Raw genomic sequence first — 24,794 nt, 5'->3', positions numbered from 1 at the left:
CCACCTCCTGTAATTTTTTTTTTTTTTTTTGAGATGGAGTCTGGCGCTGTCACTCATGCTGGAGAACAGTGGCGTGATCTCAGCTCACTGCAAGCTCCGCCTCCCGGGTTCACACCATTCTCCTGCCTCAGCCTCCCGAGTAGCTGGGACTACAGGTGCCTGCCACCTCGCCCGGCTAGTTTTTTGTATTTTTTTTTAGTAGAGACGGGGTTTCACCATGTTAGCCAGGATGGTCTCGATCTCCTGACCTCGTGATCTGCCTGTCTCGGCCTCCCAAAGTGCTGGGATTACAGGCTTGAGCCACCGCGCCTGGCCTTTTTTTTTTTTTTTTTTTTTTTTTTTTTTATAGAGTCTTGCTCTGTTGCCCAGGCTGGAGTGCAGTGGCACAATCTCGGCTCATTACAACCTTTGCTTCTCAAGTCCTATCAATTCTCGTGCCTCAGTCTTTTTTTTTTTTTTTTTTGAGACGGAGTCTAGTTCTGTCTCCCAGGCGGGAGTGCAGTGGCGCGATCTCGGCTCACTGCAAGCTCCACCTCCCGGGTTCTCGCCATTCTCCTGGCTCAGCCTCCCGAGTAGCTGGGACTACAGGCGCCCACCACCGCGCCCGGCTAATTTTTTGTATTTTTAGTAGAGACGGGGTTTCACTGTGATCTTGATCTCCTGACCTCGTGATCTGCCCGCCTCGGCCTCCCAAAGTGCTGGGATTACAGGCGTGAGCCACCGCGCCTGGCTGGTGCCTCAGTCTTTCGAGTAGCTGGGATTACAGGTGCCCGCCACCAAGCCCAGCTAATTTTTATATTTTTAGTACAGACGGGGTTTCAGCATGTTGGCCAGGCTGGTCTTGCACTCCTGACCTCATGTGATCTGTCTGCCTCGGCCTCCCAAAATACTGGGATTAGGTGTGAGTCACTACCCCTGTCCGGTCCAAACAACCAGTTCTTTTTCCCTCTGGACTGTGGTGCCATTTTTGTCATACAGCACTTATAGAGCTGCCTACATATATATTGTTCTAAGCTCTCCTTTTGGTTCTTTGGCCCACTTCACTATTTCTTACCAGTATCTTACGCTTGTCATCATTATGGTTTTCGGTGTGGTTTAATGTGAGGACCCAGCCCCTTCTCCTTGGTTATCTTGTTCAAACTTCACCTAGCTTTTCATGGACCTTTATTCTTTATAGAAATGTTACAAAAATGTTTTCCAAGTTCTTAAAAAATCCTCCCAATTTCTATTCGGATTTCATTGAATTCACAGATTAATTTCAGAAGAAATCACATTTTTGTGTAAAGTTGTTCTGTTTATTAACAAGATATGTCACATCAGTTATTGAGATCTTTTGTGTTATAAAATTTTGTTGTTCAGGCCAGGCACAGTGGCTCATGCCTGTAATCCCAGCACTTTGGGAGGCCAGGGCAGGCGGATCACCTGAGGTGAGGAGTTCGAGACCACCCTAGCCAACATGGTGAAACCCTGTCTCTACTAAAAATACAAAAAATTAGCTGGGCATGGTGGTGGGCGCCTGTAGTCCAAGCTACTTGGGAGGCTGAGGCAGGAGAATCGCTTGAACCCTGGAGGCAGAGGTTGCAGTGAGCTGAGATCGTGCCTGGCGACAGAGCAAGACTCCATCTCAAAAAAAAAAAATTTTGTTCAAAAAGTTCTGAGTTGTGTTTATATTTCCTACTTCATGGGTTTTATTGATGTTGTGAATGATACTTTAGTCTCTTTTTTTTTTTTTCTCTTTGAGATGGAGTCTCACTCTATTGTCCAGGCTGAAGCGAAGTGGTGTGATTTTGGCTCACTGCAGCCTCCGCCTTCCAGGTTCAAGCGATTCTCCTCTCTCAGCCTCCCGAGTAGCTGGGATTACAGGCATGTGCCACCACGCCGGGCTAATTTTTGTATTTTTAGTAGATACGAGGTTTTACCATGTTGGCCAAACTGGTCTTGAACTCCTGACCCCAAGTGATCCGCCTGCCTCAGCCTCCCAAAGTGCTGGGATTACAGGTGTGAGCCACCATGCCTGGTCCCTTATATTCTATTCTACTTTTCGGTTTTTTTTTTTTGAGATGGAATTTCGCTCTTTGTTGCCCAGGCTGGAGTGCAGTGGCATTTAGCTCACTGCAACCTTCGCCTCCTGGATTCAAGCGATTCTCCTGTCTCAGCCTCCCAAGTAGCTGGGATTACAGGCACCTGCCACTACGCCTGGCTAATTTTTGTAGTTTTAGTAGACACGGGGGTTTCACCATGTTGGCCAGGCTGGTCTTGAACCCCTGACCTCAGGTGACCTGCCCGCCTTGGCCTCTTAAACTGCTGGGATTACAGGTGTGAGCCACTGCACCCGGCCGCTTTTTTTTTTTTTTTCCCCTGTAACATTGCTGAACTCTGGGTTTTTTGTTTTGTTTCTGTTTTTGAGATAGAGTCTCACTCTGTCTCCCAGGGTGGAGTGCAGTGATCTGATCGTGGCTCATTGCAACCTCAGCCTCAGGGGCTCAAGGGATCCTCCTGCCTCCCAAGTAGCTAAAATCACGGCGTGTGCTACCATGCCCAACTACAGTTTTTAATTTATTTGTAGAGACGGGGTCTCCCTATGTTGCTCAGGCTGGTCTCAAACTCCTGGCCTCGAGTAATCCTCCTGCTTTGGCCTCTAAAAGTGTTGGGATTATAGACATGAGCCACCATGCCTGGCCTTCTAATTTGTTAAAGTAGCCTGTAGATTATGTTGGATTTTCTATACCCATATAATCTGCCAACAATGACAGTTTACTTTCATTTCTTTTTCTTGGCTTATTGTTTTGGCCAGGACTTCTTTTTTTAAAAAAATTAAAATTCTTTTATTTTTTTGGATATAGGGTCTTGCTCTGTTGCCCAGGCTGGAGTGCAGGGGTGAGATCATAGCTCACTGCAGCCTCGACCTCCTAGGCTCAAGGGATCCTCCTGCCTCAACCTCTTTAGTAGCTGGGACTACAGGCATGTGCCACTACGCCCAGCTAATTTTCTTTATTTTTTTCTTTTTGTAAAGACAGGGTCTTGCTATCTCACCCAAGTTGTTACTCCTGGGCTCAAGGGCTCCTCCTGCCTCAGCCTACCAAAGTGCTGGGATTCTAGGCAGGACTTCTAACACTTAACTGAGCAGCGTCGTTGATAGCATCATTGCATCATTGCCTTGTTCCTGATCTTCAAGAAACTGTGGATACTTATTCCATTATACTTAATTGTATGCAGCTTTTATCAGCCTGAGACAATTACTCTTTGTTCCTGTGAGTTTTTATCATAAATCGTCACAGAAGTTCATAAAATGCTTTTTCTGCATATTTTGAGATAACCATTTTCTCCTTTAGTTCACCGAAATGGTGAATTGCAGTAATAGATGTTTATAATGTTGAACCATTCTTACATTCTTGGAATAAACTCTACTTGATCTTCAGGCATTTTTTTGGGAAAAAAAAATTATTCTTCTTTTATTTATTTATTTATTTATTTATTTATTTATTTATTTTTTGAGACAGAGTCTTGCTTAGTCGCCCAGGCTGGAGTGCAGTGGCGCGATCTCGGCTCACTGCAAGCTCCGCCTCCCGGGTTCACACCATTCTCCTGCCTCAGCCTCCTGAGTAGCTGGGACTACAGGCGCCCGCCGCCTCGCCCGGCTAATTTTTTGCATTTTTAGTAGAGACGGGGTTTCACCGTGTTAGCCAGGATGGTCTCGATCTCCTGACCTCGTGATCCGCCCGCCTCAGCCTCCCAAAGTGCTGGGATTACAGGCGTGAGCCACCGCGCCCGGCCTATTTATTTTTTTTGAGGTGGAGTCTCACTCTGTCCCCCAGGCTGGAGTGCAATGGTGCAATCTCAGCTCACTGCAAGCTCCGCCTCCTGGGTTCACACCATTCTCCTGCCTCAGCCTCCTGAGTAGCTGGGACTACAGGTGCCCGCCACCACGCCCGGCTAATTTTTTTTGTATTTTTAGTAGAGATGGGGTTTCACCCTGTTAGCCAGGATGGTCTCTATCTCCTGACCTTGTGATCTGCCTGCCTCAGCCTCCCAAAGTGCTGGGATTACAGGCGTGAGCCACCATGCCAGGCTTTTTTTTTTTTTTTTTTTTTTTGAGACAGAGCCTTGATCTGTCATCAGCCTGGAGTGCAGTGGCGCGATCTCGGCTCACCGTAACCTCCACTTCCCGGGTTCAAGCGATTCTCCTGCCTCAGTCTCCCTGAGTAGCTGGGATTGCAGGTGCCTGCCACCACTCCCGGCTAATTTTTATATTTTTAGTAGAGACGGGGTTTCACCATGTTGGTCAGGCTGGTCTTGATCTCTTCACCTCGTGATCCGCCCACCTCTGCCTCCCAAAGTGCTGGGATTACAGGCGTGAGTCACCGTGCTAGGCCGGAAAAAAATTATTCTTAATTGTGGCAAATACACATAACATAACATAAAATTTACCATCTCAACAGTTTTGAAGTATATACTCAGTGGCGTTAAGTATATGCACACTGTTATGCAACCAATTTCCAGAACAGTTTCGTCTTTCAAAACGGAAACTCTACACTCATCAAAGAACAACTCTCTATTTCCCACCCCCCTTCCCCCAGCCCTTGGCAACCACCATTCTGCTTTCTGTCTTTTTTTTTTGAGATGGAGTCTCGCTCTGTCACCCAGACTGGAGTGCAGTAGCACGATCTTGGCTCACTGCAACCTCTGCCTCCTGGGTTCAAGCTATTCTCCTGCCTCAGCCTCCTGAGTAGCTGGGATTACAGGCGCGTGCCACTATACCTGGCTAATTTTTGTATTTTTAGTAGAGATGAGTTTCTCCATGTTGGCCAGGCTGGTCTCAAACTCCTAACCTCAGGTGATCCGCCTGCCTCGGCCTCCGAAAGTGCTGGGATTACAGGTGTGAGCCACGGCCCTGGTTTCTGTCTTTATGAATCTGACTACTCTAGATACCTTACATAAGTGGAATAATACAGTATTTTCCTGTATGTGACTGATATTTCACTTAGCATATTGATTTTTTTTTTTTTTTTTTTTTGAGATGGGGTCTCACTCCATCACCCAGGCTGGAGTGCAGTGGTGCGATCTTGGCTTACTACAACCTCTATCTCCCGGGCTCAAGCGATCCTCCAGCCTCAGCCTCTTGAGTAGCTGGGACCACAGGCGTGCACCACCACACCATCTAATTTTTGTATTTTTGGTAAAGATGGTATTTTGCTATGTTGTCCAGGCTGGTCTTGAACTTGTGAGCTCAAGGAGATCCAGGAGATACACCCACCTTGGCCTCCCAAAGTGCTGGGATTAGAGGCATTCACCACCACATCTGGCCCATATTGATGCATTTTTACATGACATTAGTGAATTCAATTAGCCTAGTATTTTATTTAGAATGTTTCATATCAGCTGGGCGCGGTGGCTCACGCCTGTAATCCCAACACTTTGGGAGGCCAAGGTGGGTGGATCTCCTTGAGCTCACAAGTTTGAGACCAGCCTGGCTACCATGGCAAAACACTGTTTCTACTAAAAATACAAAAATTAGCTGGGCGTGGTGGTGCATGCCTGTAATCCCAGCTACTAGGGAGGCTGAGGCAGGATAATTGCTTGAACCCAGGGGGCGGAGGTTGCAGTGAGCTGAGATTGTGCCACTGCACTGCAACCTGGGTGACAGAGCGAGACTCTATCTCAAAAAAAAAAAGTTTTATATCTATATCTATTAGTAAAATAGATGTATTTTTTTCTTATCTTGTGGTGTACTTACCTATTTTATTTAAGAAGATTAAACTAGCCTCATATCTGTATAAGACTACTTGTTGCTTCAACATTTGGTAGAACCTGGCCGGGTGCGATGGCTCACGTCTGTAATCCCAGCACTTTGGGAGGCCTAGGTGAGCAGATCACGAGGTCAAGAGATCTAGACCATCCTGGCCAACATGGTGAAACCCCGTCTCTACTAAAAATACAAAAATTAGCTGGGCGTGGTGGCACCCCTGTAGTCCAGCTACTCGGGAGGCTGAGGCACGAGAATCGCTTGAACCTGGGAGGTGGAGGTTGCAGTGAGCTGAGATTGTGCCACTGCACTCCAGCCTGGGTGACAGAGTGAGACTCCATCTTAAAACAACAACAACATTTGGTAGAACTTACCGGTAAAGTTTCTGTGTTGGTAGAAACAAACAAACACTTTTTCCCTTGCACCACAGAGGTCCTGTCAGAGGACCTCTTGGGAAATTAACCAGTACAAATATGTGAAGTGGCTGGGCACTGTGGCTCACACCTGTAATCCCATTGGTTTGGGAGGGTGAGGTGGGAGGGTCGCTGGAGGCCAGGATTTTGAGACCAGCATCATAGTGACTCCATCTCTACAAAAATTTTTTTAAAAAAATTATCTGGGTGTGGTGGCACGGGCCTGTGGTCCCAGCTACTCTGGAAGCTGAGGCAGGAGGGTCTCTTGAACCTAGGAGGTGGAGGCTGCAGTGAACAGTGATTTTACCACTGCACTCCAGCCTGGGGGACAAAGTGAGACCCTGTCTCTAAAGAAAAAATAACTAAGTAAATACATACATAAATAAATATGCATGTGAAGCCTTTAGCGCCTGGGTCGCATTAGAAAGACAATACTCCTTTACAGCGACGATGATGGTGATGACTGGAGGAGGGAGTGCAGAAAGCCCTTGCCCCGCCTGTACTGGATTTGCTAAACCTCGGAAAAGGGAAGACGCTTACTGCTGTCATTCACGGCCAGTTTCTAAAGGCGCACAGAAGCGTTGTTTTAGGGCTGGGCGCGGGGGCTCAGGCCTGTAATCCCAGCACTTCAGGAGGCCGAGGAGGGTGGATCACGAGGTCTAGGAGTTCAAGACCAGCCTGCGCCAGATGTTGAAACCCCATCTCTACTGAAAATACAAAAATTAGCCGGGCGTGGCAGCATGCCTGTAGTTCCAGCTATGCGGGAGGCTGAGGCAAGGAATTGCTTGAACCCGGGAGGCAGAGGTTGCAGTGAGCTGAGATCGCGCCACTGCACTCCAGCGTGGTTGACGGAGCGAGACTCAGTCTCAAAAAAAGAAAAAAAAAAGTTGTTTTAGCCCCAAAGTACCTCACTTCTTTTTTTTGTTTAATTTTATTTTTTGTTTTGTTGAGACAGCATCTCGCTCTACTCCGTCTCAAAAAGAGAAAAAAAAAGTTGTTTTAGCCCCAAAGTACCTCACTTCTTTTTTCTTTTCTTTTGTTGAATTTAATTTTATTTTTTTTGTTTTGTTTTGAGACAGCATCTCGCTCTGTCGGCTAGCCTGGAGTGCAGTGGCACGAACACGGCCCACTGCAGCCTCGAACTCCCGGGCTCAGGCGATCCTCTAGCCTCGGCCTCCCAAAGTGGTGGGGTTACAGGCATGAGCCACCGCGCCCGGCGCTAAAGCACCTCATTTCTATCATCCATCTACTATTCCCTAATATTAATTGGGCACCACTATGACTCATTTCCGACACCGCAATGGGCCCTCTTGGTCTCCTTGTCCACCTTTCTTTCCCTCTTCCTCTTTTTATTTTTTGAAAGAGAGAGATCCAGGATGCAAGAGTGCCGACAATCATACTAGATTTGCGAAAGAAAAAAAGCCGGAAGAAAATACACAAAAATCATAACGCTTTGAGGGTGTGGCTTACGGGTGGTTTTTTTTTTTTCATTTTCCTAACTCTGCAATGCTGTTATATTACATCCACAACTTCAAACACAGTGCCGCACGGCCGCAGTCCCAATCAATTCAGTGACACAATTGTTACGGACGTCCTCTTCCCGCCCGGGGGGCGGACCCCGGCCCCGCCTCCTTGACAGGCTCGGGTCCCGCCCCGAGACAGTCCCAGGCTCCGCCCTCGAGCATACGCGCGCGCTCAGTCGCAGCGCAGAGAACCAATCACCAACCATTTCCACGCTCGGTCCCTTTTGGCTTCTGCCCTCAACCAAAATGGCGCTAGCTTGGAAGCTGCCGAGGTTCTAGGAGTTGCCGAAGCAAGTCCGGAAGCTACCGAGCGAGTCCGGAAGTTGCCGAAAGGGAGCAGCGGGGAAGGAGGATGGCGGATATCATCGCAAGACTCCGGGAGGACGGGATCCAAAAACGTGTGATACAGGAAGGCCGAGGAGAGCTTCCCGACTTTCAGGATGGGACCAAGGTTCGTATCTACCCCTCCCCGCTCCCCCTCTGCGGCGTGGTGCGCATGCGAGGCGGGAGGAGGCCTTAGGCGAGAGGTTGCGCATGCCCAGAGGGCAGCGGCCAGTGACCCTACCGCTCACATGCAGAGCTCGACGCTGATTGGGCTGAATTTAAGTAGGGGTGAATTCGGACCTGTCTGCCCCGCCCCCTGGCTCGGCCTTGTAGCAGCATTGGTGGGGGAAGCCGTCAGTCATCACAAGCGGGTTGGGGTTGGGGGTTGATCTCAGTGCTTGGGCAGACACCACGCTGGAGGAAACCGAGGGCGGGGAGTGGTCCTAGGGCATCTGGATTTCAAGGCTTATGATCCTTTGTAGATGGAAGGGCCTTCCGAAAACACTTAGACCAACTGCCACTCTAAACATCCCGAGGCCCTGAGATGTGCAAAGCCGGAGAAAGGGCCCAGAGGTCAGGTCTCCCAGACAGGGACCCTTTGGCAGTCTTCCTGCTGCGCTAGTGGCTTGTTTGGGACAGATGAGGGCTGGGAAGTAAAGAACCTCCCACTTGTCTCCTTTTTACCAGGCCCTCATATCCAGCCCCTCTGCCCCCTTCTCCCCCAACCTACAACTCCAGGCTTCCCTGCTTCTGCAGTTGCCTCCTCCCGGAGTGCTTTTCCAGTTGCTACTTGTCTGCAGAGTAGGGAACTTCCCAGGGGCAGCTCCTGTGCCCAGCAGAGCAGTCAGGCAGGACATGCACATTGAGCAAATGAGCACATGCCCCCTGGCCAGCCCTGTGCTGAATCGGGCAGCTAAGCATCCTAGCCCAGTGCAGCATAAGTGCTCTGAGAGTAGAGGGGAGCTGCATGGCTGGAGTGATCCGCTATATGAAAAGAGATCTTCTCTAAGAAGAGACAGGATGTGTGGTGCGGGTTCATGCCCCCATGTACTGGGTGTTGGTGGTGAAAGAAGGGGCTGGCAAGGAAGATCCTGGATGGAACAGACACCAGAAGGAGAGATGTGAACAATGGCACCCCAAGATCAGGAACAGGTGGTGTTAAATAACCAATCCCCGCACTGATTGAATGCTCACTATTCAAGCATTGTGCTACATGCTTCACACGTTTATTTCCTACACTGTGAGATAGGTACTGTTGTTGATTCCGTTTTACTGATGCGGAAACTGACTTCAGAGATGGAGCATGGTGCAGTTAAGAGCGTGGGCCAGTCTAACCATATCCTGTCGAGGGTTCAGTCTTCAAACCTCTTTACTCTGCACCCACCCCTAGTGTTATCTCTAAAAACTCTGCCTGCCCAGATTACTCCCAGATGCAGCTCTCCAGTCATTACTTGTCTCTTAAACCTGACATACAGCTCTCTACTCACCATCTCCACCTGGAAGCCTGGTTGGCCACTCACACTTAACCTGCTCCACCTGAGGCTTCTCCGTGTCAGTTAGGGGAACCAACAACCTTCTCATTGTTCAGGGCAAAAACCTTAGTGTCTCTGTGGTCCTCCCAGTCTCGCATCCCACATCACATCCTCAATATCCAGCCAGGATCTGAGTTCTCACCATTTCTGCCATCAGTGCTTGGGTCCAGGCCATCCTCATCTCCTGCCTGGGTTACTGCAGCGAACTCTTACTCTCCTCCTGCCTTTTTTGTCCCTCTGTGGTCTGTTCTCGTCCCAGCAGCAGAACCTATGCCAGATTCAATTCCTTTTCTGCTTGGAGCCACTCAGTGGCTTCCATCTCAGAGTAAAAAACAGAGGCCTCACCATAGCCTACAGGCCCTGTGAGGTCCACCCCTACTGACTTGGGTGAGCTCCCCTGCTGACCCCGTAGTGTACCCTGCCCCCTCCTTCACTCTGCTCCTCCACACTGGCCTTGCTGCTGTTGAACACATCATGCGTTTGAAAGGGGAAGTTCCCTTGTCCCCCTCGAAGGACGTGTGATGGGGTGTGGCTCGCTTCTTCAGTGCCCCGCTGCTCAAACCTCTGGGGAAGCATACAGATGGGCAGGCTGTGGGGCTCCGACCTCATGGCAGTGTCTCAGGGTGAATGTTTACAGCTCTGTGTGTTCTAGGGTGCTCTTTTAGTTTGTGTATAGGCGGCTTATGTTAACCAGCTCAATTAGACCCCCTTCCTTATCACAAGGACAGAGGGCTTTCTGTAGCCTGGGGATTCTTGCCTTGATGTATCGGAGAATTAGATCACATGTGGGCTTGGAGAATGATTGCAAAGTGTTTTTCCGAGACAGTTTCACTCTTGTTGCCCAGGCTGGAGTGCAATGGCGCAATCTCGGCTCACTGCAACCTCTGCCTTCCAGGTTCAAGCAATTCTCCTGCCTCAGCCTCCCAAGTAGCTGAGATTACAGTTGCCCGACATCAGGCCCGGCTAAATTTTTTAAATGTTTTTAGTAGAGACAGGCTTTCACCATGTTGGCCAAGTTGGTTTCAAACACCTTTTCTTTTTTTTTTCTTTTTGAGACAGAGTCTTGCTCTGTTGCCCAAGCTGGAGTGCAGTGGCATGATCTCAGTTCACTGCAACCTCCACCTTCCAGGTTCAGATGATTCTAACGCCTCAGCCTCCCAAGTAGCTGGGATTACAGGCACCTGCCACCATGGCCAGCTAATTTTTGTATTTTTAGTAGAGACGGGTTTTTGCCAGGTTGACCAGGCTGGTCTCGAACTCCTGACCTCAGGTGATCCACCTGCCTTGGAGATGGTCTGCCTCTGGAGTTGGGCCACTTGGTGGCCCCAGCTCTCCTCTGACTGCCCCAGCCGAACTCCGCCTCTTCCTGCCAGTTGATGACCTGCCAGCGTGCAGGTGCCTGTCGGTGTGATCTGCTGCTGCTTGCTCCCCTGATGGCCTCTCAATGACCAGGTGCTCGTGTTGTCTTCTGCTGATGAGCTCCTCTAACATCTGACTGCCTGTGTCTGCCCGCTAGGGTCTTGGGTTTTTATAGGCACAGGATAGGGGTGTGGCAGGCCAGGGTGGTCTTGGGAAATGCAACATTTGGGCAGGAAATGCCTGTTCTGACCTAGGTCCGTGGGGGTGGAGCCCTACCCAGGGACCATGCCCTCCTCTACCCAGCACTTCCCTTCTCCCCTTCCATATTATTTAACAGGCCCACGCTCTTCCCTTCCCAGCACCTTTTTCAATATCACATTGTCACACTGCAAGGCTTTTTACACCTGCTGTTCTTTCGGCCTGGAAAGTTCCTATCCCAGGATCCACTTGGCTTGCTTTCTTCCTTACTCCCCCACCCGCAACTCTGTGTAATCCAGCCCTAACCCCCTTGCCCTACTGTTTCCCAAGCACGTGGCTTCACCTGCCATGACACATTGTTTTGTTTGACGCCCGTCGCCTCCCTCTACAAGCGCCCTGTGAGCTCCAGGGGGGCAGGGCCTTTTTTGTGTTTTGCTCACTGCCATGTTCTGGTGTCTAGCACAGAGCTTGGGCACATAGTAGGTGCTTAGTAAATATGTGTTGAGAGATGACTGGAGTCAGACTGCTTGGACTCTTGTTCCCACTCAGCCACCCACTAGCCGTGTGGCTTGGGCCTATTTCTCCCCTCCTTGTGACTTAGTTTTCTCACCAGCATGGGAGGATAAAACCAGGTGTAAGATCAGGTGGTGTCCCTGGGGAAGCCCCGTCCCTTGTGCCGTCTGCAGGCCGGGGACTGGACTTGTCCTTGGGGGTCAGGGTGAGGGTTTGTGCCCTTGCCTGACCTCGCATGTGGCCCACAGGCCACGTTCCACTACCGGACGCTGCACAGTGACAACGAGGGCACCGTGCTGGACGACAGCCGGGTGCGTGGCAAGCCCATGGAGCTCATCATTGGCAAGAAGTTCAAGCTGCCTGTGTGGGAGACCATCGTGTGCACCATGCGAGAAGGGGAGATTGCCCAGTTCCTCTGTGACATCAAGGTGTCTGTCCTGCACCTGTCTGCGGTGGCTGTCCAGCCAAGCCCTATTCCCTATCCCCAGGGCTCCTCCTCCCTCCACCCTCTGCTAGACTGCCACCCACTGTTTCTTTCTTGTTTTTGAGACGGAGTCTCGATCTGTTGCCCAGGCCAGAGTGCAGTGGTACGCTCTCAGCACACTGCACCCTCCGCCTCCTGGGTTCAAGCAATTCTCCTGCCTCAGCCTCCCAAGTAGCTGGGATTACAAACACCCACCATGACGCCTAGCTAATTTTTGTATTTTTAGTAGATACAGGGTTTCACCATGTTGGCCAGGCTGGTCTTGAACTCCTGACCTCAGGTGATCCACCCGCCTTGGCCTCCCAAAGTGCTGGGATTACAGGCGTGAGCCACCATGCCTGGCCCACCCACTCTTTCCAGACCACCAGCCTGCTGATGGCGTCCTGGCCTCCATTCCGCCTTCCCCTGTTAGCCAGACTGAGGCCAGGGGACTCATTCTCAAATGCAAATGACCTGTACATCCCTTTGTTTCAAACCTCTATGGCTCCTGGTCACTGTCAGGATAGAGCACAGTAAGTCCTCACTTTATGTCACTGATACGTTCTTGGAAACTGTGACTAAGAGAAAAAACATACATCAGGTGCTCAGCCACCATCATTTCTCTCAGCATAATTTTGTTAAAACATTGATGAGAAGAAAAATTGGTTTCGTTATGTATTGTTTCGCCTACAGTTTCCGAGAACCTACTTAGGACATTGAGGACTTAAACTGTATAAACTATAGCTGCTTACATAGCTTTTTGGGGCTGGCCCCTGCGGTCTCACCCTCTTACTCAACCTCCCTGCTTTTCCTTTCCATTCCCCTTCTTAGCCAAGATCTTCCCTCTTCCTTCAAAGCTTATTCCTGGGTCACCACCTCTAGGAAGCCCTCCTTGACTGCTAGTGGTTGGCTCAACTCCCACCTTTGGGTCCTCCAACCCTCATGCCCTGCATGGCCAGGATTTGCTCTTCTGCCTTGTCCTAGGCTATTGCAGAGCAGGGATCTGGCCTGTTTACTTCTAGCTTTGGGATGCCCAGTGTGAGCCAGTCCAGAGCCAAGACTCAGGAAATACCCGCTGATGGCAACCCGGCAGTTAGCTCCTGTCCAGACAATAGGGCAGTGGGAGGAGTGGGGAGGAGTGGGGAGGACCTGGGTGGGAGGAATCTGGTTCTCACCAGCCGAGCAGCTTTGCCAAGCAAGAGATTAGAGGCTAGGTTCCCTATGCCTGTCTCCCTGTGGGTTTTTTTTTTTTTTCCGTTTGGACGAAGTCTCACTCTGTTGCCCAGGCTGGAGTGCAGTGGTGCAATCTCGGCTCACTGCAACCACCATCTCCCGGGTTCAAGTGATTCTCTGCCTTAGCTTCCCAAGTAGCTGGGATTACAGGCGCCCACCATCATGCCTGGCTAATTTTTTTTTTTTTTTTTTTGAGACGGAGTCTTGTAGAGTCTCGCTCTTTCCACCAGGCTGGAGTGCAGTGGCCAAATCTCAGCTCACTGCAAGCTCCACCTCCCAGGTTCACGCCATTCTCCTGCCTCAGCCTCCTGAGTAGCTGGGACTACAGGCGCCCGCCACCTCGCCCGGCTAGTTTTTTGTATTTTTTAGTAGAGACGGGGTTTCACCGTGTTAGCCAGGATGGTCTTGATCTCCCGACCTCGTCATCCGCCCATCTCAGCCTCCCAAAGTGCTGGGATTACAGGCTTGAGCCACCACGCCCGGCCATGCCTGGCTAATTTTTGTATTTTAGTAGAGATGGGGTTTCACCATGTTGGTCAGGGTGGTCTTGAACTCCTGACCTCAGGTGATCTGCCCACCTTGGTCTCCCAAAGTGCTAGGATTATAGGTGTGAGCCACCACGTCTGGCCTCCCTGAGGGTTTTGAAGTGGCTGCCTTGGCCCGGCTCTGAGGTAGGCCCTCAGTGAGGCAGGAGAAGGAGGAGCTGCTGGGAACAGAATGTGGGGGCCCTAGCACTTTGCATAGTCCAGCTTGTGGGCTTTATCCTCGGGAGGGAGAAGAGGTTAGAATTCTACTGGGCAGACAGGGGTTGATGGTAGGCATGTGTCTGTGGTGGGGTTGAGGATGGGGGTAGGCGCTCTGTTTGGTGGCCAGAGAACGTGGCAGAAGCTGAGGCTTCCTTGGGAAAGAGGGCTGAGTGATTGGAGGAGTCCTGAGTTAAAAGCCTCTTGCGCTTTAACGAAGTAGGGGCCCCCTTGTTGTCCTCTGGGCCTTGGTGTTTGTTCTCAGATGGTGGTGGGGAAGGGGCTGGGTCTTATGGACCCAGTGATCCGCCAGCCCACAGTGACAGAGCCCCAGCGTCCTTGCCTTCCTGCAGCACGTGGTCCTGTACCCGCTGGTGGCCAAGAGTCTCCGCAACATCGCGGCGGGCAAGGACCCCCTGGAGGGTCAGCGGCACTGCTGCGGTGTTGCACAGATGCATGAACACAGCTCCCTGGGCCACGCTGACCTGGACGCCCTGCAGCAGAACCCCCAGCCCCTCGTCTTCCACATGGAAATGCTGAAGGTAAGGGGCCGCTGAGCCTGGCCCCACTGCCCAGCCTCAGGGCGGTGCAGGCCTGTCCGCCCAGGGGTGATGGGATCCGTGGATGGACTGCTGGGGGAGTGGACAGGGACAAGAAAACCTGTGCAGGACCCTTGGCAGTCCTCTGGGTCTCCTTTTCTCCTCCTTCATGTCTCAAATGTCACCTCCTCCAGGAAGCTGGCCCTGCCCACCCAGCCTCCTCGTTCTCTATCTTGGAGGAGCTCATTTCCTTTGTAGCCTCTGCCACGCCTTGAAGTCCCTGGGAATTCATGTATTTCCTTGTCCATTTAGGAAATCTGCCGTGGAGCATGATCTCTGCGAGGGAGGGCAGGGCTTTTCACCATCTCGTTCACTGTTCTATTCTTAGCACTTGGCACAGTGCTGGGCACACAGGAGATGTGACATCGATGTTTATTGAATGCTTTTTGAGTGATAAGCAGCTCTGCTGCTGGTGTGTGATGTCTGGGGGCCCAGCCAGCCCAGATGTGGGTCAGATCTGTTGCTGAAGCAGCTGTGGTGTCCCCGGGCCCCGCTGTGATATGCCCTGTGCCCTGCAGGTGGAGAGCCCTGGCACATACCAGCAGGACCCATGGGCCATGACGGATGAAGAGAAGGCAAAGGCAGTGCCGCTTATCCACCAGGAGGGCAACCGGTTGTACCGCGAGGGGCATGTGAAGGAGGCTGCTGCCAAGTACTACGATGCCATTGCCTGCCTCAAGAACCTGCAGATGAAGGTGCTGCCCGGAGGCTGAGGGGGAGGATGGAGGGGGGTGTGAAGCCAGGGTGCCCAGGTCTACAGCTTCTCCCCGCTCCCTGCCCCTGTGCTCCCAGGAACAGCCTGGGTCCCCTGAATGGATCCAGCTGGACCAGCAGATCACGCCACTGCTGCTCAACTATTGCCAGTGCAAGCTGGTGGCCGAGGAGTACTACGAGGTGCTGGACCACTGCTCTTCCATCCTCAACAAGTACGACGGTGAGCACTGGGCACTGGGCTGCTGGGGGCTGCGAGTGGTCAGAGTGTGGCCTTTCTCCTGTCACTGCTGGGGCTCAAGACCTAGTCTTTCATACCCTCCATTCTGAGCTCCCACGGGGGCCTGACTAAATGCCCCTACTCGGCAGGGCCGTGGGTCCCCTTGTGCCAATGAAGCATGAATGATATATTGGGGGTGGGGCAGGGTGGCATCTTCAGGTCAGGGAGGGCTCTCTCCCCTGTGGGCCCATGGTGCCAGGAGACATGAGGGCAGGCAGCTGGCCAGGATCCCCCCTCATGCCCTTGCATGCCCACTGCCCACTGGCATCCCCTGCAGACAACGTCAAGGCCTACTTCAAGCGGGGCAAGGCCCACGCGGCTGTGTGGAATGCCCAGGAGGCCCAGGCTGACTTTGCCAAAGTGCTGGAGCTAGACCCAGCCCTGGCACCCGTTGTGAGCCGAGAGCTGCGGGCCCTGGAGGCACGGATCCGGCAGAAGGACGAAGAGGACAAAGCCCGGTTCCGGGGGATCTTCTCCCATTGACAGGAGCACTCGGCCCTGCCTTATACCTGCCAAGCCCACCGCTGCAGCTGCCAGCCCTCCTGCCCCTGCTACGTCATGCTTCTGTGTATATAAAGGCCTTTATTTATCTCTCTCCGAGTCTGCTGAGCTGGTCCACTGGGAGAGCCGGGTCCTCACCTGGCATTTCCTGGTACTTGGGTGGCTGTTGGGAGGCAAAGAATCAGGGTTCAAATGCTAGCCCCTCCACCTGCCATCTCTGAGGCTTCAGTGTCCCTGTTAGAGAAATTACGATGAGCTCTTTCACCAAGGAAGTGTCTCTCGTTGGCCAGGGCTAGGGCACCCCAGGAGCCCCCAGTCTTAAGGGGGAGATGAAGTGGGTACAAGCCAGGTAGCTGGGTGCCTGAGGAAGGTGGTCTCCTGGTGCTGCCCTCCCCCTCCAGCCTCGGATCCCATGGTCTCCTGGCCTTGGTGTCTGGGGACAGGGTTTCCATGAGAAGCTACACTGGGGCTGAAGTGAGCTGGGTTGGGCTGGAGTGGGCTGACTGTCCAGAAAGAGGCGAGGGCCGAGCACTTTGTGAGATCTTTTGAGGCTCAGGCCCCCATCCCAACCTGCCTGTGACCTGGATGGCCCTGGGTGCGTGTTGGCCTCTCTGTGCACATCAGTGTCCCCTGTTGAACTGGAAACTGGGCTGGCTGCCCTGTGATGCCAGGCACGGGGTGAGTGGGTGGGAACTGGGCTGGCCGCCCTGTGATGCCAGGCACGGGGCGAGTGGGTTGGGTGCAGGTGGCGTTTATTTTCATGGATTTATACACACTGGAAAAGCCTCTGCGCCCACGCCCACGCCCTCCTCCCTCCCTCTGGCGCTGGGTCCCCTCATATGAAAGGGAAGTAACACCGAGGGGCACACGGAGATGTAGGGTGTGGGGCTGGGGGGGTCAGCGCTGGGGCCCCAAGTCTGGGTCCCCAGCCTCCCACATGCAGCCCCTCTGGCCCCTCGGCTGTGTCAATAAATAACCCAGGTCCAGGCGTGGTGTGGGCCTCACTCCTCACTGTCCAGCTTCAGGCTGATACTCCGCGCCTTGCCCCGTGCCAGGGTGGTGGGTGGTGTTCCTGGGCCCTCACGATCCACCTGGCTTGGACCTCTGGAGCGAAGCAGTTGGCTCTGTTTGCGCAGGAAGTCCACAGGGGCAGCCACACCATAGCTGCTTTTGCCCAAGGCAGCCCTTGGGGGTCCCGAGGAGGCATGCGAGTGCGAGCCCGCTTCCAGCTGGCCCAGATGGGCCACGTAGCCATCTGACAGGAACTGTGGGCAGAGGTGGGCAGCGATGAGGGGGTGCTGGCCAAGGGCCCACATGCTGCCCTCCACAGGCACCTGAGGCAGGCTGGGGGACTGGTGGCAGGCTTGGCACAGCCTAAGCTGAAGCCTTCTCAATATATAGGACCCCAGGCTGGGAGCCAGGGCACCTCAGCTGTGCTCCTAGCTCTGCCCTTCTCTGGGCCTCAGTCTCCTCATCTGGAAAATGAGGTCTTAGAGGAAACATAACAGCAGCCAATGTTTAGCCAGTGCTTGCTTTGTGCCCAGCCCTGTGCCTGCTGATGTGCAGTAAATGATGTGATCTTCATAAGCCGGCACGGGCAGTGCCATGATCATTTACATTTACAGACGGGAAACCGAGGCTCAGAAATGTCAGAGTGGAAACCCACGGCTGAGTGGAACCAGCGCCCAGGGTCTTGAGCACATTCCAGTGTGGGTCGTCCCCTCTGGCTTGCCTGGCAGCTGGCAGCTCAAGCTGCTGATGGCCCTTGTCCTCAGAGGATCCCAGGTTCCCTGGAGGCCGGTTAGGCCGCCTCACAGCTTCCCCAGAGTCGGTGGTCCCTAAGGCCTGGGACTCAGGCCCCTGCTCCCTGGTGGGGTCCTGTTCCTGGCCTTCACTTGGCCCTCACCTGGCACTGCGCCTGTAGCTTCCGCACGGCACGGCCCACGATGTAGGTCTGGCTTGGGGACAGGCCCAGCGCTGCGTATACAGCCACATCTTTGGGAGACCCATAACCGGCCACGATGTTCAGTTCTACCTGTGGCGGGAGATGCCAATCAGTCGCCCCAGGGTGGAGCCGTGCAGCTGGGGGCGGGGTCTGTTGGACTTCCCCAGATTGTTCTGGGGGTGGATCCAGGCAGACTGAGGCGAGGACAGGTTCTAGTCCCACGGGGACCGGGCGGGACCAGCTGCATTTCCCTAGTTGCCCCTAAGTACACGGGGCCTCTCAAACTGGGGGGGGCATGACCATAGGGGCCACTGCAGTCAGGCAGGGCCCGGGCCGATCGGGTTGGGAACAGATGGGCCTCCGCTGATCCGGGGGTGGAGGGTCAGGGGAAGCAGGGGCGGGGTCAGGACCCGGAGCCTCCGCAGCCGCCGCACCTCCTGCACCAGGCTCTGCAGAAACACTGCCTTCTGGCGCAGCGGGTCGTGGGTGAGGCCATCGCAGAAGGAGACGACGCCATGGGGGAAGTTGTGCTGCGACAGCCAGGCCACCACGCGGTGCTTCTGCATATCCGGCCGGCCTGTGACATACACGATCAGGTAGCCGGAGTCCTGCCAGTGCCTGTGGGGCGGGGGCAGCGGTCAGCTCCGCTGGCCAGGGGTGGGGTGCGGGTCACCCCGGTGAGATGAGTGGTGGTGGCGGTGGCGGCTCCTACCTGACCACATCCACGGCGCCAGCGCGCACCTTGGGGTCGCTGCCCATGATGGAGACGCTGGCGGTGAAGGAGCCGTCGATGCTGAAGACCACGGCCTCCGTGCCGCGGGCCACCACAGTCAGGCAGCATTCGGCGTAGGTGTGGTCGCCCCTGCGGCCCATGGGGCGGGGCGTGAGTGGCGCGGGGCGAGGCCTGGCGGAGCCCTCCCGCAGAGGCCCGGCCAGCTGCGCTCACCTGACCACCATGCGCACGGGGTAGACCCCGATGCCCAGGGCGCGCTCTGGGGGAACTGCGAAGGTGAGGCGGCCCGAGCTGTTGGTGACCTCGGTGCCAAAGTGGATCCACTTGCCCGACAGCGGCTGCGTCATGATGTAGACATCCACCTGGAGGGGAGAAGGGGCGGGAGGTCCATGGGGGCCCTGCGTGGAGGAGGGCAGAGGCTGGGCTGTCGTCGGGGATGGGTGGGTCAGGGGCACAACCACCAGGGATCAGGAGCTGTTCCGAGGACAGGAGTTGGGGCCGTGGGACCAGGCGACAGGGCTTCTGGGTCCTGACCTTCTCTCCGGTGAGCGTGACGACGTCCAGGGGCCCATACATGAAGCGCCCGCTCAGCACCTGGGGGCGGCCCTCGCACACTACCGTGTCGCTCGCCCGGTGGTTGGAAGTGACGTTCTGGAGGGAGGAGAGGGCATGAGTCCGCGGCCAGGAAAGGATGGGGATGCTTGGGGAGAGGAAGCGGGTGAGGATCTACACGCAAACACCGGGGTCGGGGCCGGGAGGCGGCAGGGCTTTGAGGGAAAAGGCCAAGTCCAGGGGGCGCACTTTTGTGGACCCCGGCCTGAGAGCCTGGGTGTGGGCCGCGGCTCCAGGGGTAGCGCTGTGACAGGAGGGGATGCAGTGGATGAGGCAGGTGCCGACCAGCGCAGATCCAGACCCTAGACCCGAACTAGCCTCAGAGCGGGGGAGGGGGCGGGGAGACCAGCTGTTCGCAGGGGCCGGGCTGGGGCAATGAGGTGGGGCCAGGACCCCAGGGGAGGGGTAGGACTGGGAGAGAGTTGGGTCGGCTAGGGCCCGAGGCGGGGTGCTGGGAGGAGGGACAGGGCCTCTCTGGTGAGGGGGCGAGGGGGCAAGGGGCAGGGCACCTACCCGGATCTTGACCTGCGTGCGTTTTCGCTGCCACTTCTCCCTGGGGAAGGCCGGGCTGTAGATGGACGGCTCCTCGCATTCCGCCAGCTGTGGCCGCTCCTTCTCGATCACCTGCGGGGGACAGGGAGCGAGGCCTCTCTCTCTTAGGGGCGGGAGAGCTGCCCCTCCCCCGCCCCACAGCAGCCCATCCCTGTCCCATTCTCATCTCCCATTCCAAATTCCCAGGCCCACCTGGCGCAGGATGAATGCCACCACGTCGGCGGACTCCCAGTAGCTGGCGTGGAAGAGGTGGGGCAGCGTGACGGTGGGAAAGGCGGTGAGCGCCTCGGGGCAGTACAGGGAGTAGTCGATCCGCTTGGTCCCCCACCAGCGCTCCAGGACTGCACGGCCATGGCAGCGAGTCAGGATGGCCTCCTGCCCCACACCCATCTGCCTGGGCGCTGGGTGCTCTTCCCTCCCTCCTTTCCACCCAGCCTGCTCTTTGCCCAGTTCAGGCTGGGTGCTGGGGGAAAGGGTTTCTCAGCTGGGCTTTGGAGGTGGAATACAGGCCTCCCCCACCCCCAGGCTGGACTGCCTAGGCTGGCTGACTTACTCTTAACCACCTCACTGGTGGTGCTGGGGGCGGCTGGCTGGGCTGGGGGCTCAGTGGCCAATTCACTGCCCTTCCAGAAGGCACCGCTAGTAGAAGTGGGTGTCGAGGGCACCAACATCTCCAGTTCCTCCAGAAAGAGACTGGAGTGCGTCTGCAGAGTGTCGGCTGGGGGAGGGAGGGCAAGCTCAGCAGGGGCCGGCCCGGTGGCTCTCCCATCTCCTCACCCAGGGCTTCCCGCACCTCTGCCATCTTCCCTGCGGCCCCTCTGGTCAGGTCCTGGCTGAGGCTGCACTGTGGCATTCTCTCCTCTCAGCTAGCCCAGTGGCCAGCTGCACTTCTGCCAGAATGCCTCTTGCCACTGCCCCAAACACTGCACACCTGTGCCCAGCACAGGCCTGCTTCACCCATACATACCTGGGCACACCCCCCAATACATGCCTGCAGCACACCCCCCAATACATGCCTGCAGCACACCCACCACAGATGCAGCAGTGCACACACGCTGGCTGCTCGTACGGCAGTGCACCAGAATCATGCTGGCAGGGGGCACCCTCTCTAGCTTGGCTAACCTCCCCCACCCAACTTCTGGGCCCAGGAGGTCAGAGGGTCCTGGGGATCCAGACCATCCCAGGGGGAAGGAGCTCCTGGTCCTGGGAGTGGTGGCCTGAGAGGTTTCCCATTGTGTGGGAGCCTCCTCATGCCTTCTGCTACCTCCTCCCTTCCTGTGGGTGCCCTCCTCCTTCTCCCCTTTATCTTGTCTGGGGGCGTACCCAGCAGCAGGGATGAGCCGTCTCCCAGGGGGAACTTCTGGTAGCGGGGCACAGTCAGTGGGGCGATGGCCTGGAACTTTGGGGCCAGCAGGGGCTCGAGGCGTGAGGCGCAGGGGTCAGCGGCATGGAAGAGGTTATAGATCTGCTCACAGGCTGGGCGCATCTGGGCCACTGGGTACCCAGAAGATAGAGAAAGATTGTGGGGTGGGAGTGTCAGCTGGGCACTCTGGGAAGTAGGGGGTGTGGGAGCAGCACCCTGATGTCCCGTGTGACCCTGAGCCAGCACTTCCCAAACTGCACTCCCTGGGAAGTCAGTAGGGCCCTGCTTAAAGTGAGACAGGAGCCGGGCGCCTTGGCTCATGCCTGGAATCCTAGTACTGTGGGAGGCAGAAGCCGGTGGATCACTTGAGGTCAGGAGTTCGAGACCAGCCTGGCCAACATGGTGAAACCCCCATCTCCACTAAAAATACAAAAATTAGCTGGGCTCAGTGGCTCACGCCTGGAATCCCAGCACTGTGGGAGGCAGAGGTGGGTGATTACCTGAGGTCAGGAGTTTGAGACCAGCCTGGCCAACATGGCAAAACCCCATCTCTACTAAAAAAAAATACAAAGATTAGTTGGGCATGGTGGCGGGTGCCTGTAATCCCAGCTGCTTGGGATGCTGAGGCAGGAGAATCACTTGAACCCGGGAGGTTGCAGCGAGCAAGATCAGGCCACTGGCACTCCAGCCTGGGTGACAGAGCGAGACTCCATCTCAAAAAAAAAAAAAAAATGCTGAGAAGAGGGCAGAGGCTTCGATTTGCTGCCATGGTGCCCGCTGGAACCCTTCTAGTGCAGAACATCCCACAGGTGTGAAGCCCCTCCCAGTGGCTTTGGGAGACTCACCCTTGGCGAGTCCCTTCTTTCTGGGCCCCAGGTTCCCCTTCTGTAGCCAGGCCTTTGAATGACTACAGTGGGGAAGTTGCCCGTGCCTCGGGCGAGAGGGAAGGCCAGAGGAGGTGGGGAAAGAAGGGGCAGACAGAGACTAGAGGTGCCCCCACAGCCCCTAGGACTCACCCTCCAGGGCGGGCATCACGGTTTTGCGCAGAGCCAGCACCAGGCCCAGTGGGGAGCCGAAGAGGAAGAAGCCAGAAATCTTGAAGTCAAGGCGGGCAGTGCTGCTGGGGCCGTCAGGCGCCTCGGAACTGGCAGCGGGTGGGCAGGAGGCTGTGCTTGCCCGCCGGGGCTCCCCGGTGGAGGTGGTTGCAGGGGCTGCCTGAAGGCTGTGGGGGAGGAGGGATGCTCAGTGTTGCTGCCTCTGTAGTCCATCATGCACCCAGGGTAGGGATGATGGGGCAGGGACGTCACCTGTTCTGAGAGCCCTCGGGCTCAGGACTGGCCATGTCACTGGGGATGCGCTGGGCAGGCAAGGCTGAGGGTTCTGGGCTGGCCCGACCCAGGCCTTCCACACCATCTGCCAGGGGGTCCCGCACTGGGCCAACCTCCGGAGAGAGCAGCTCATTGTTCTGGATGGAGCAGGGGACAGAAACATCTTCAGTCCTGGGGACCATTCAAATTCCACTTACTTAGAAGTGAGGAGTGAGGCTTGGGGGTTGGGCAGAGCAGAATTCCAGAGAAGACATGAACTGGCGGGGCAGCAGGGGGCCTGCCTGCTGGCAGAGGGGTCGCATTCCAGGGGGCAGAGACCTAGAGACTGAGAGGGCCTTCCCGCTCCTGAGGAGGCTGGGTTTGGCTATACTGACCATGCTCCCACGGCGGCTGCTGCCCCGACTCCCGGTGCCTGCGTTAGCACTGTGGCAGAGTGCATCAAAGCCCAGGATGCCACCAACACCGTCTCCAATCAGCACGACCTGTGTGGGAGCAGGGGCACCATCAGGAGAGGCCTTGTCCTCGCCCAGGGCAGGCCACAATGGGGGCTGCAGTGGAGGGCAGCAGATGGACTGTCCCTAACCGCTGACCTGCCCACAGAAGCCAGCACCCTCAGGTGAGCGCAGGAAGGCTGAGTAGGCCTGGTTGGTGCGGGCAATGACAGTGGCCACGGCGCCCTGGTAGCGGGAAGATGAGGTGGCCAGCAGTGGCAGGGCAGCCAGTGGAATGTGGTCTTGGGAGCGAGACAGGCTGTCACCATCGTGGCTGTAGGGGCTCAGGCTGCAGGAGGAGGAAATGTGGTGGGTGGGTGAAGGGCTTCCAGACCCACTCCTGCCATCCAAGTCCCCTGGGCCTGCTGGCAAGCCCTGGCTCTGTGGGTCCTTTGTGGGGAGTGTTAGCCCCAAGAGGCAACTGAAATGGAGCTATTCTCCAGAACAGGTCCAGCCATGCCAGTGACTGACGCAGGTGTCTGGCTTCCTGACCCCTTTCCCCCTCCCCCTGCCCCAAGGCCTCCCTGATCCTAGGAGTTCCCTGCCCTTCCACCCGTGGCTAGTACTTGGAGACAAGGGCGTAGGCGGCGGCACAGATGGGTGGACAGGGCACCAGTCGCAGCGCCACATGGCCCAAGGCCTCAGGGAAGTGGATGCGGGTGACGGCCTCGAAGGCAGAGCTCAGTGTCTGCACATCTGCCTGCTTGGAGTTGGCGTCTCCAGGGCCTGAGTCCAGGATGTTGCCGCTGTGCAGGATGAGGAAGAGGGCGTGGACTGCACATGTCTCAGTCCCCAGGTCCCCGGCACCATCTGGGCCCTGGGGGGCACAATGGGGTGCAATGGGTGTCACAGCAGTGGCCAGGCCAGTGAGTAGAGGGAGCTTTGATATGGGGTGGCTGACCATACTCGCCTCTGAGTCCCTGGGTGCTTGGGCCCCATCCTCAATGCCTTTAGCTGCCTCGGCTCCAGGCTCTGTAGGGCAAGGAAGCCAGTGAGAGGGATGGAGAAGACCACTGGGATCCCCTCATCTGGCACTTCAGGCACCCAGTTCTGGCATCTGCCAGTCCCTACCTTCCTCCAAACTTCTCCTCCCACCAACTTTCCCAGGTCAGTTTGCATTTCCAGGCCTTTGCTCCTACTGGTCTTATTGCAGTCAGGGCTGCCTCTCTACACAACGCCTGTTTGCCTGGCAAACTTCTCTAACCCTGCCCTGTCCAATGTGGTAGCCATTAGCCACAAGTGGGTATTTAAATTTAAATGAATTAAAATATAATACACAAAATCTTCAGTTCCTCGGTCACACTAGCCCCATTTTCAGTGCCTGGGAGCCAGTGTGGCTAGTGGCTATCACCTTGGGCAGCATGGAGCTAGAAGTTCTGCTGGACAGTGCTGGCCCAAGTCTTCCAAAGCCAGCATAGACATCACCTCTTATGTGAAGCATTCAGGGAATCCAAATTAATTCCTTCATTCTTTGTGTTGTGTCTGAATCGTGACTACATTCTAATCATCCATCCATCCATCCATCCACCCACCCACCCACCCACCCACCCATCCATCCATCCACCCACCCACCCATCCATCCATCCATCCATCCATCCATCCATCCATCCATCCATCCATCCATCCATCCATCCA

At 55.3% G+C, this 24,794-nt stretch overlaps 2 protein-coding genes across 5 annotated transcripts in view; one reads left to right on the top strand and one right to left on the bottom strand.

Annotated features, from left to right (window-relative positions):
- The first annotated feature begins 7,890 nt into the window (after positions 1 to 7,890).
- Positions 7,891 to 16,229, top strand: AIP (aryl hydrocarbon receptor interacting protein). Of its 3 annotated transcripts, none has more exons than XM_025356826.1 (6): positions 7,891 to 8,130; positions 11,854 to 12,033; positions 14,398 to 14,586; positions 15,162 to 15,338; positions 15,436 to 15,569; positions 15,912 to 16,229. In XM_025356826.1, exons 1-6 carry the CDS (start codon positions 8,032 to 8,034, stop codon positions 15,982 to 15,984), a joined length of 852 nt encoding a protein of 283 aa, XP_025212611.1. In that variant the 5' UTR covers positions 7,891 to 8,031; the 3' UTR covers positions 15,985 to 16,229. The 3 variants fall into 3 exon arrangements, with proteins under 3 accessions (XP_025212611.1, XP_025212610.1, XP_025212612.1); XM_025356825.1 differs by having other exon boundaries at positions 15,436 to 15,577; XM_025356827.1 differs by lacking the exon at positions 7,891 to 8,130 and adding an exon at positions 8,388 to 8,576 and having other exon boundaries at positions 15,436 to 15,577.
- A 634-nt stretch (positions 16,230 to 16,863) lies between these two features.
- Positions 16,864 to 24,794, bottom strand: part of PITPNM1 (phosphatidylinositol transfer protein membrane associated 1) — a 14,468-nt gene continuing 6,537 nt past the window's right edge. Inside the window, exons 9-24 of one of the 2 annotated variants that reach the window (XM_025357656.1) lie at positions 24,070 to 24,131; positions 23,726 to 23,976; positions 23,259 to 23,448; positions 23,043 to 23,150; positions 22,648 to 22,805; positions 22,357 to 22,562; positions 21,301 to 21,471; positions 20,531 to 20,695; positions 20,170 to 20,318; positions 19,939 to 20,049; positions 19,348 to 19,464; positions 19,027 to 19,175; positions 18,793 to 18,942; positions 18,515 to 18,698; positions 18,042 to 18,170; positions 16,864 to 17,400 (exon numbers count right to left, since the gene is read on the bottom strand). In XM_025357656.1, the coding sequence (XP_025213441.1) occupies positions 17,137 to 17,400; positions 18,042 to 18,170; positions 18,515 to 18,698; positions 18,793 to 18,942; positions 19,027 to 19,175; positions 19,348 to 19,464; positions 19,939 to 20,049; positions 20,170 to 20,318; positions 20,531 to 20,695; positions 21,301 to 21,471; positions 22,357 to 22,562; positions 22,648 to 22,805; positions 23,043 to 23,150; positions 23,259 to 23,448; positions 23,726 to 23,976; positions 24,070 to 24,131 (2,564 nt within the window). In that variant the 3' untranslated portion in view covers positions 16,864 to 17,136. The remainder of the gene's footprint in view (positions 17,401 to 18,041; positions 18,171 to 18,514; positions 18,699 to 18,792; positions 18,943 to 19,026; positions 19,176 to 19,347; positions 19,465 to 19,938; positions 20,050 to 20,169; positions 20,319 to 20,530; positions 20,696 to 21,300; positions 21,472 to 22,356; positions 22,563 to 22,647; positions 22,806 to 23,042; positions 23,151 to 23,258; positions 23,449 to 23,725; positions 23,977 to 24,069; positions 24,132 to 24,794) is intronic. The other variant, XM_025357655.1, reaches the window with a different exon arrangement.

This window comes from Theropithecus gelada, chromosome 14 (assembly GCF_003255815.1).
Source record: "Theropithecus gelada isolate Dixy chromosome 14, Tgel_1.0, whole genome shotgun sequence".
Classification (NCBI taxonomy): Eukaryota; Metazoa; Chordata; class Mammalia; order Primates; family Cercopithecidae; genus Theropithecus; species Theropithecus gelada.
Note: the sequence above shows the minus strand (reverse complement) of the source record. Positions and strands in the feature narration are given on the sequence as shown.

What these genes read in the sequence shown, in the direction of transcription:
- AIP (XM_025356825.1), top strand. Translation starts at nt 8,032, where the DNA reads ATGGCGGATATCATCGCAAGACTCCGGGAGGACGGGATCCAAAAACGT. An exon ending in TCAAGAACCTGCAGATGAAG is followed by an intron (nt 15,339 to 15,435) that starts GTGCTGCCCGGA and finishes CTGTGCTCCCAG; the next exon opens with GAACAGCCTGGGTCCCCTGA. An exon ending in CATCCTCAACAAGTACGACG is followed by an intron (nt 15,578 to 15,911) that starts GTGAGCACTGGG and finishes CATCCCCTGCAG; the next exon opens with ACAACGTCAAGGCCTACTTC.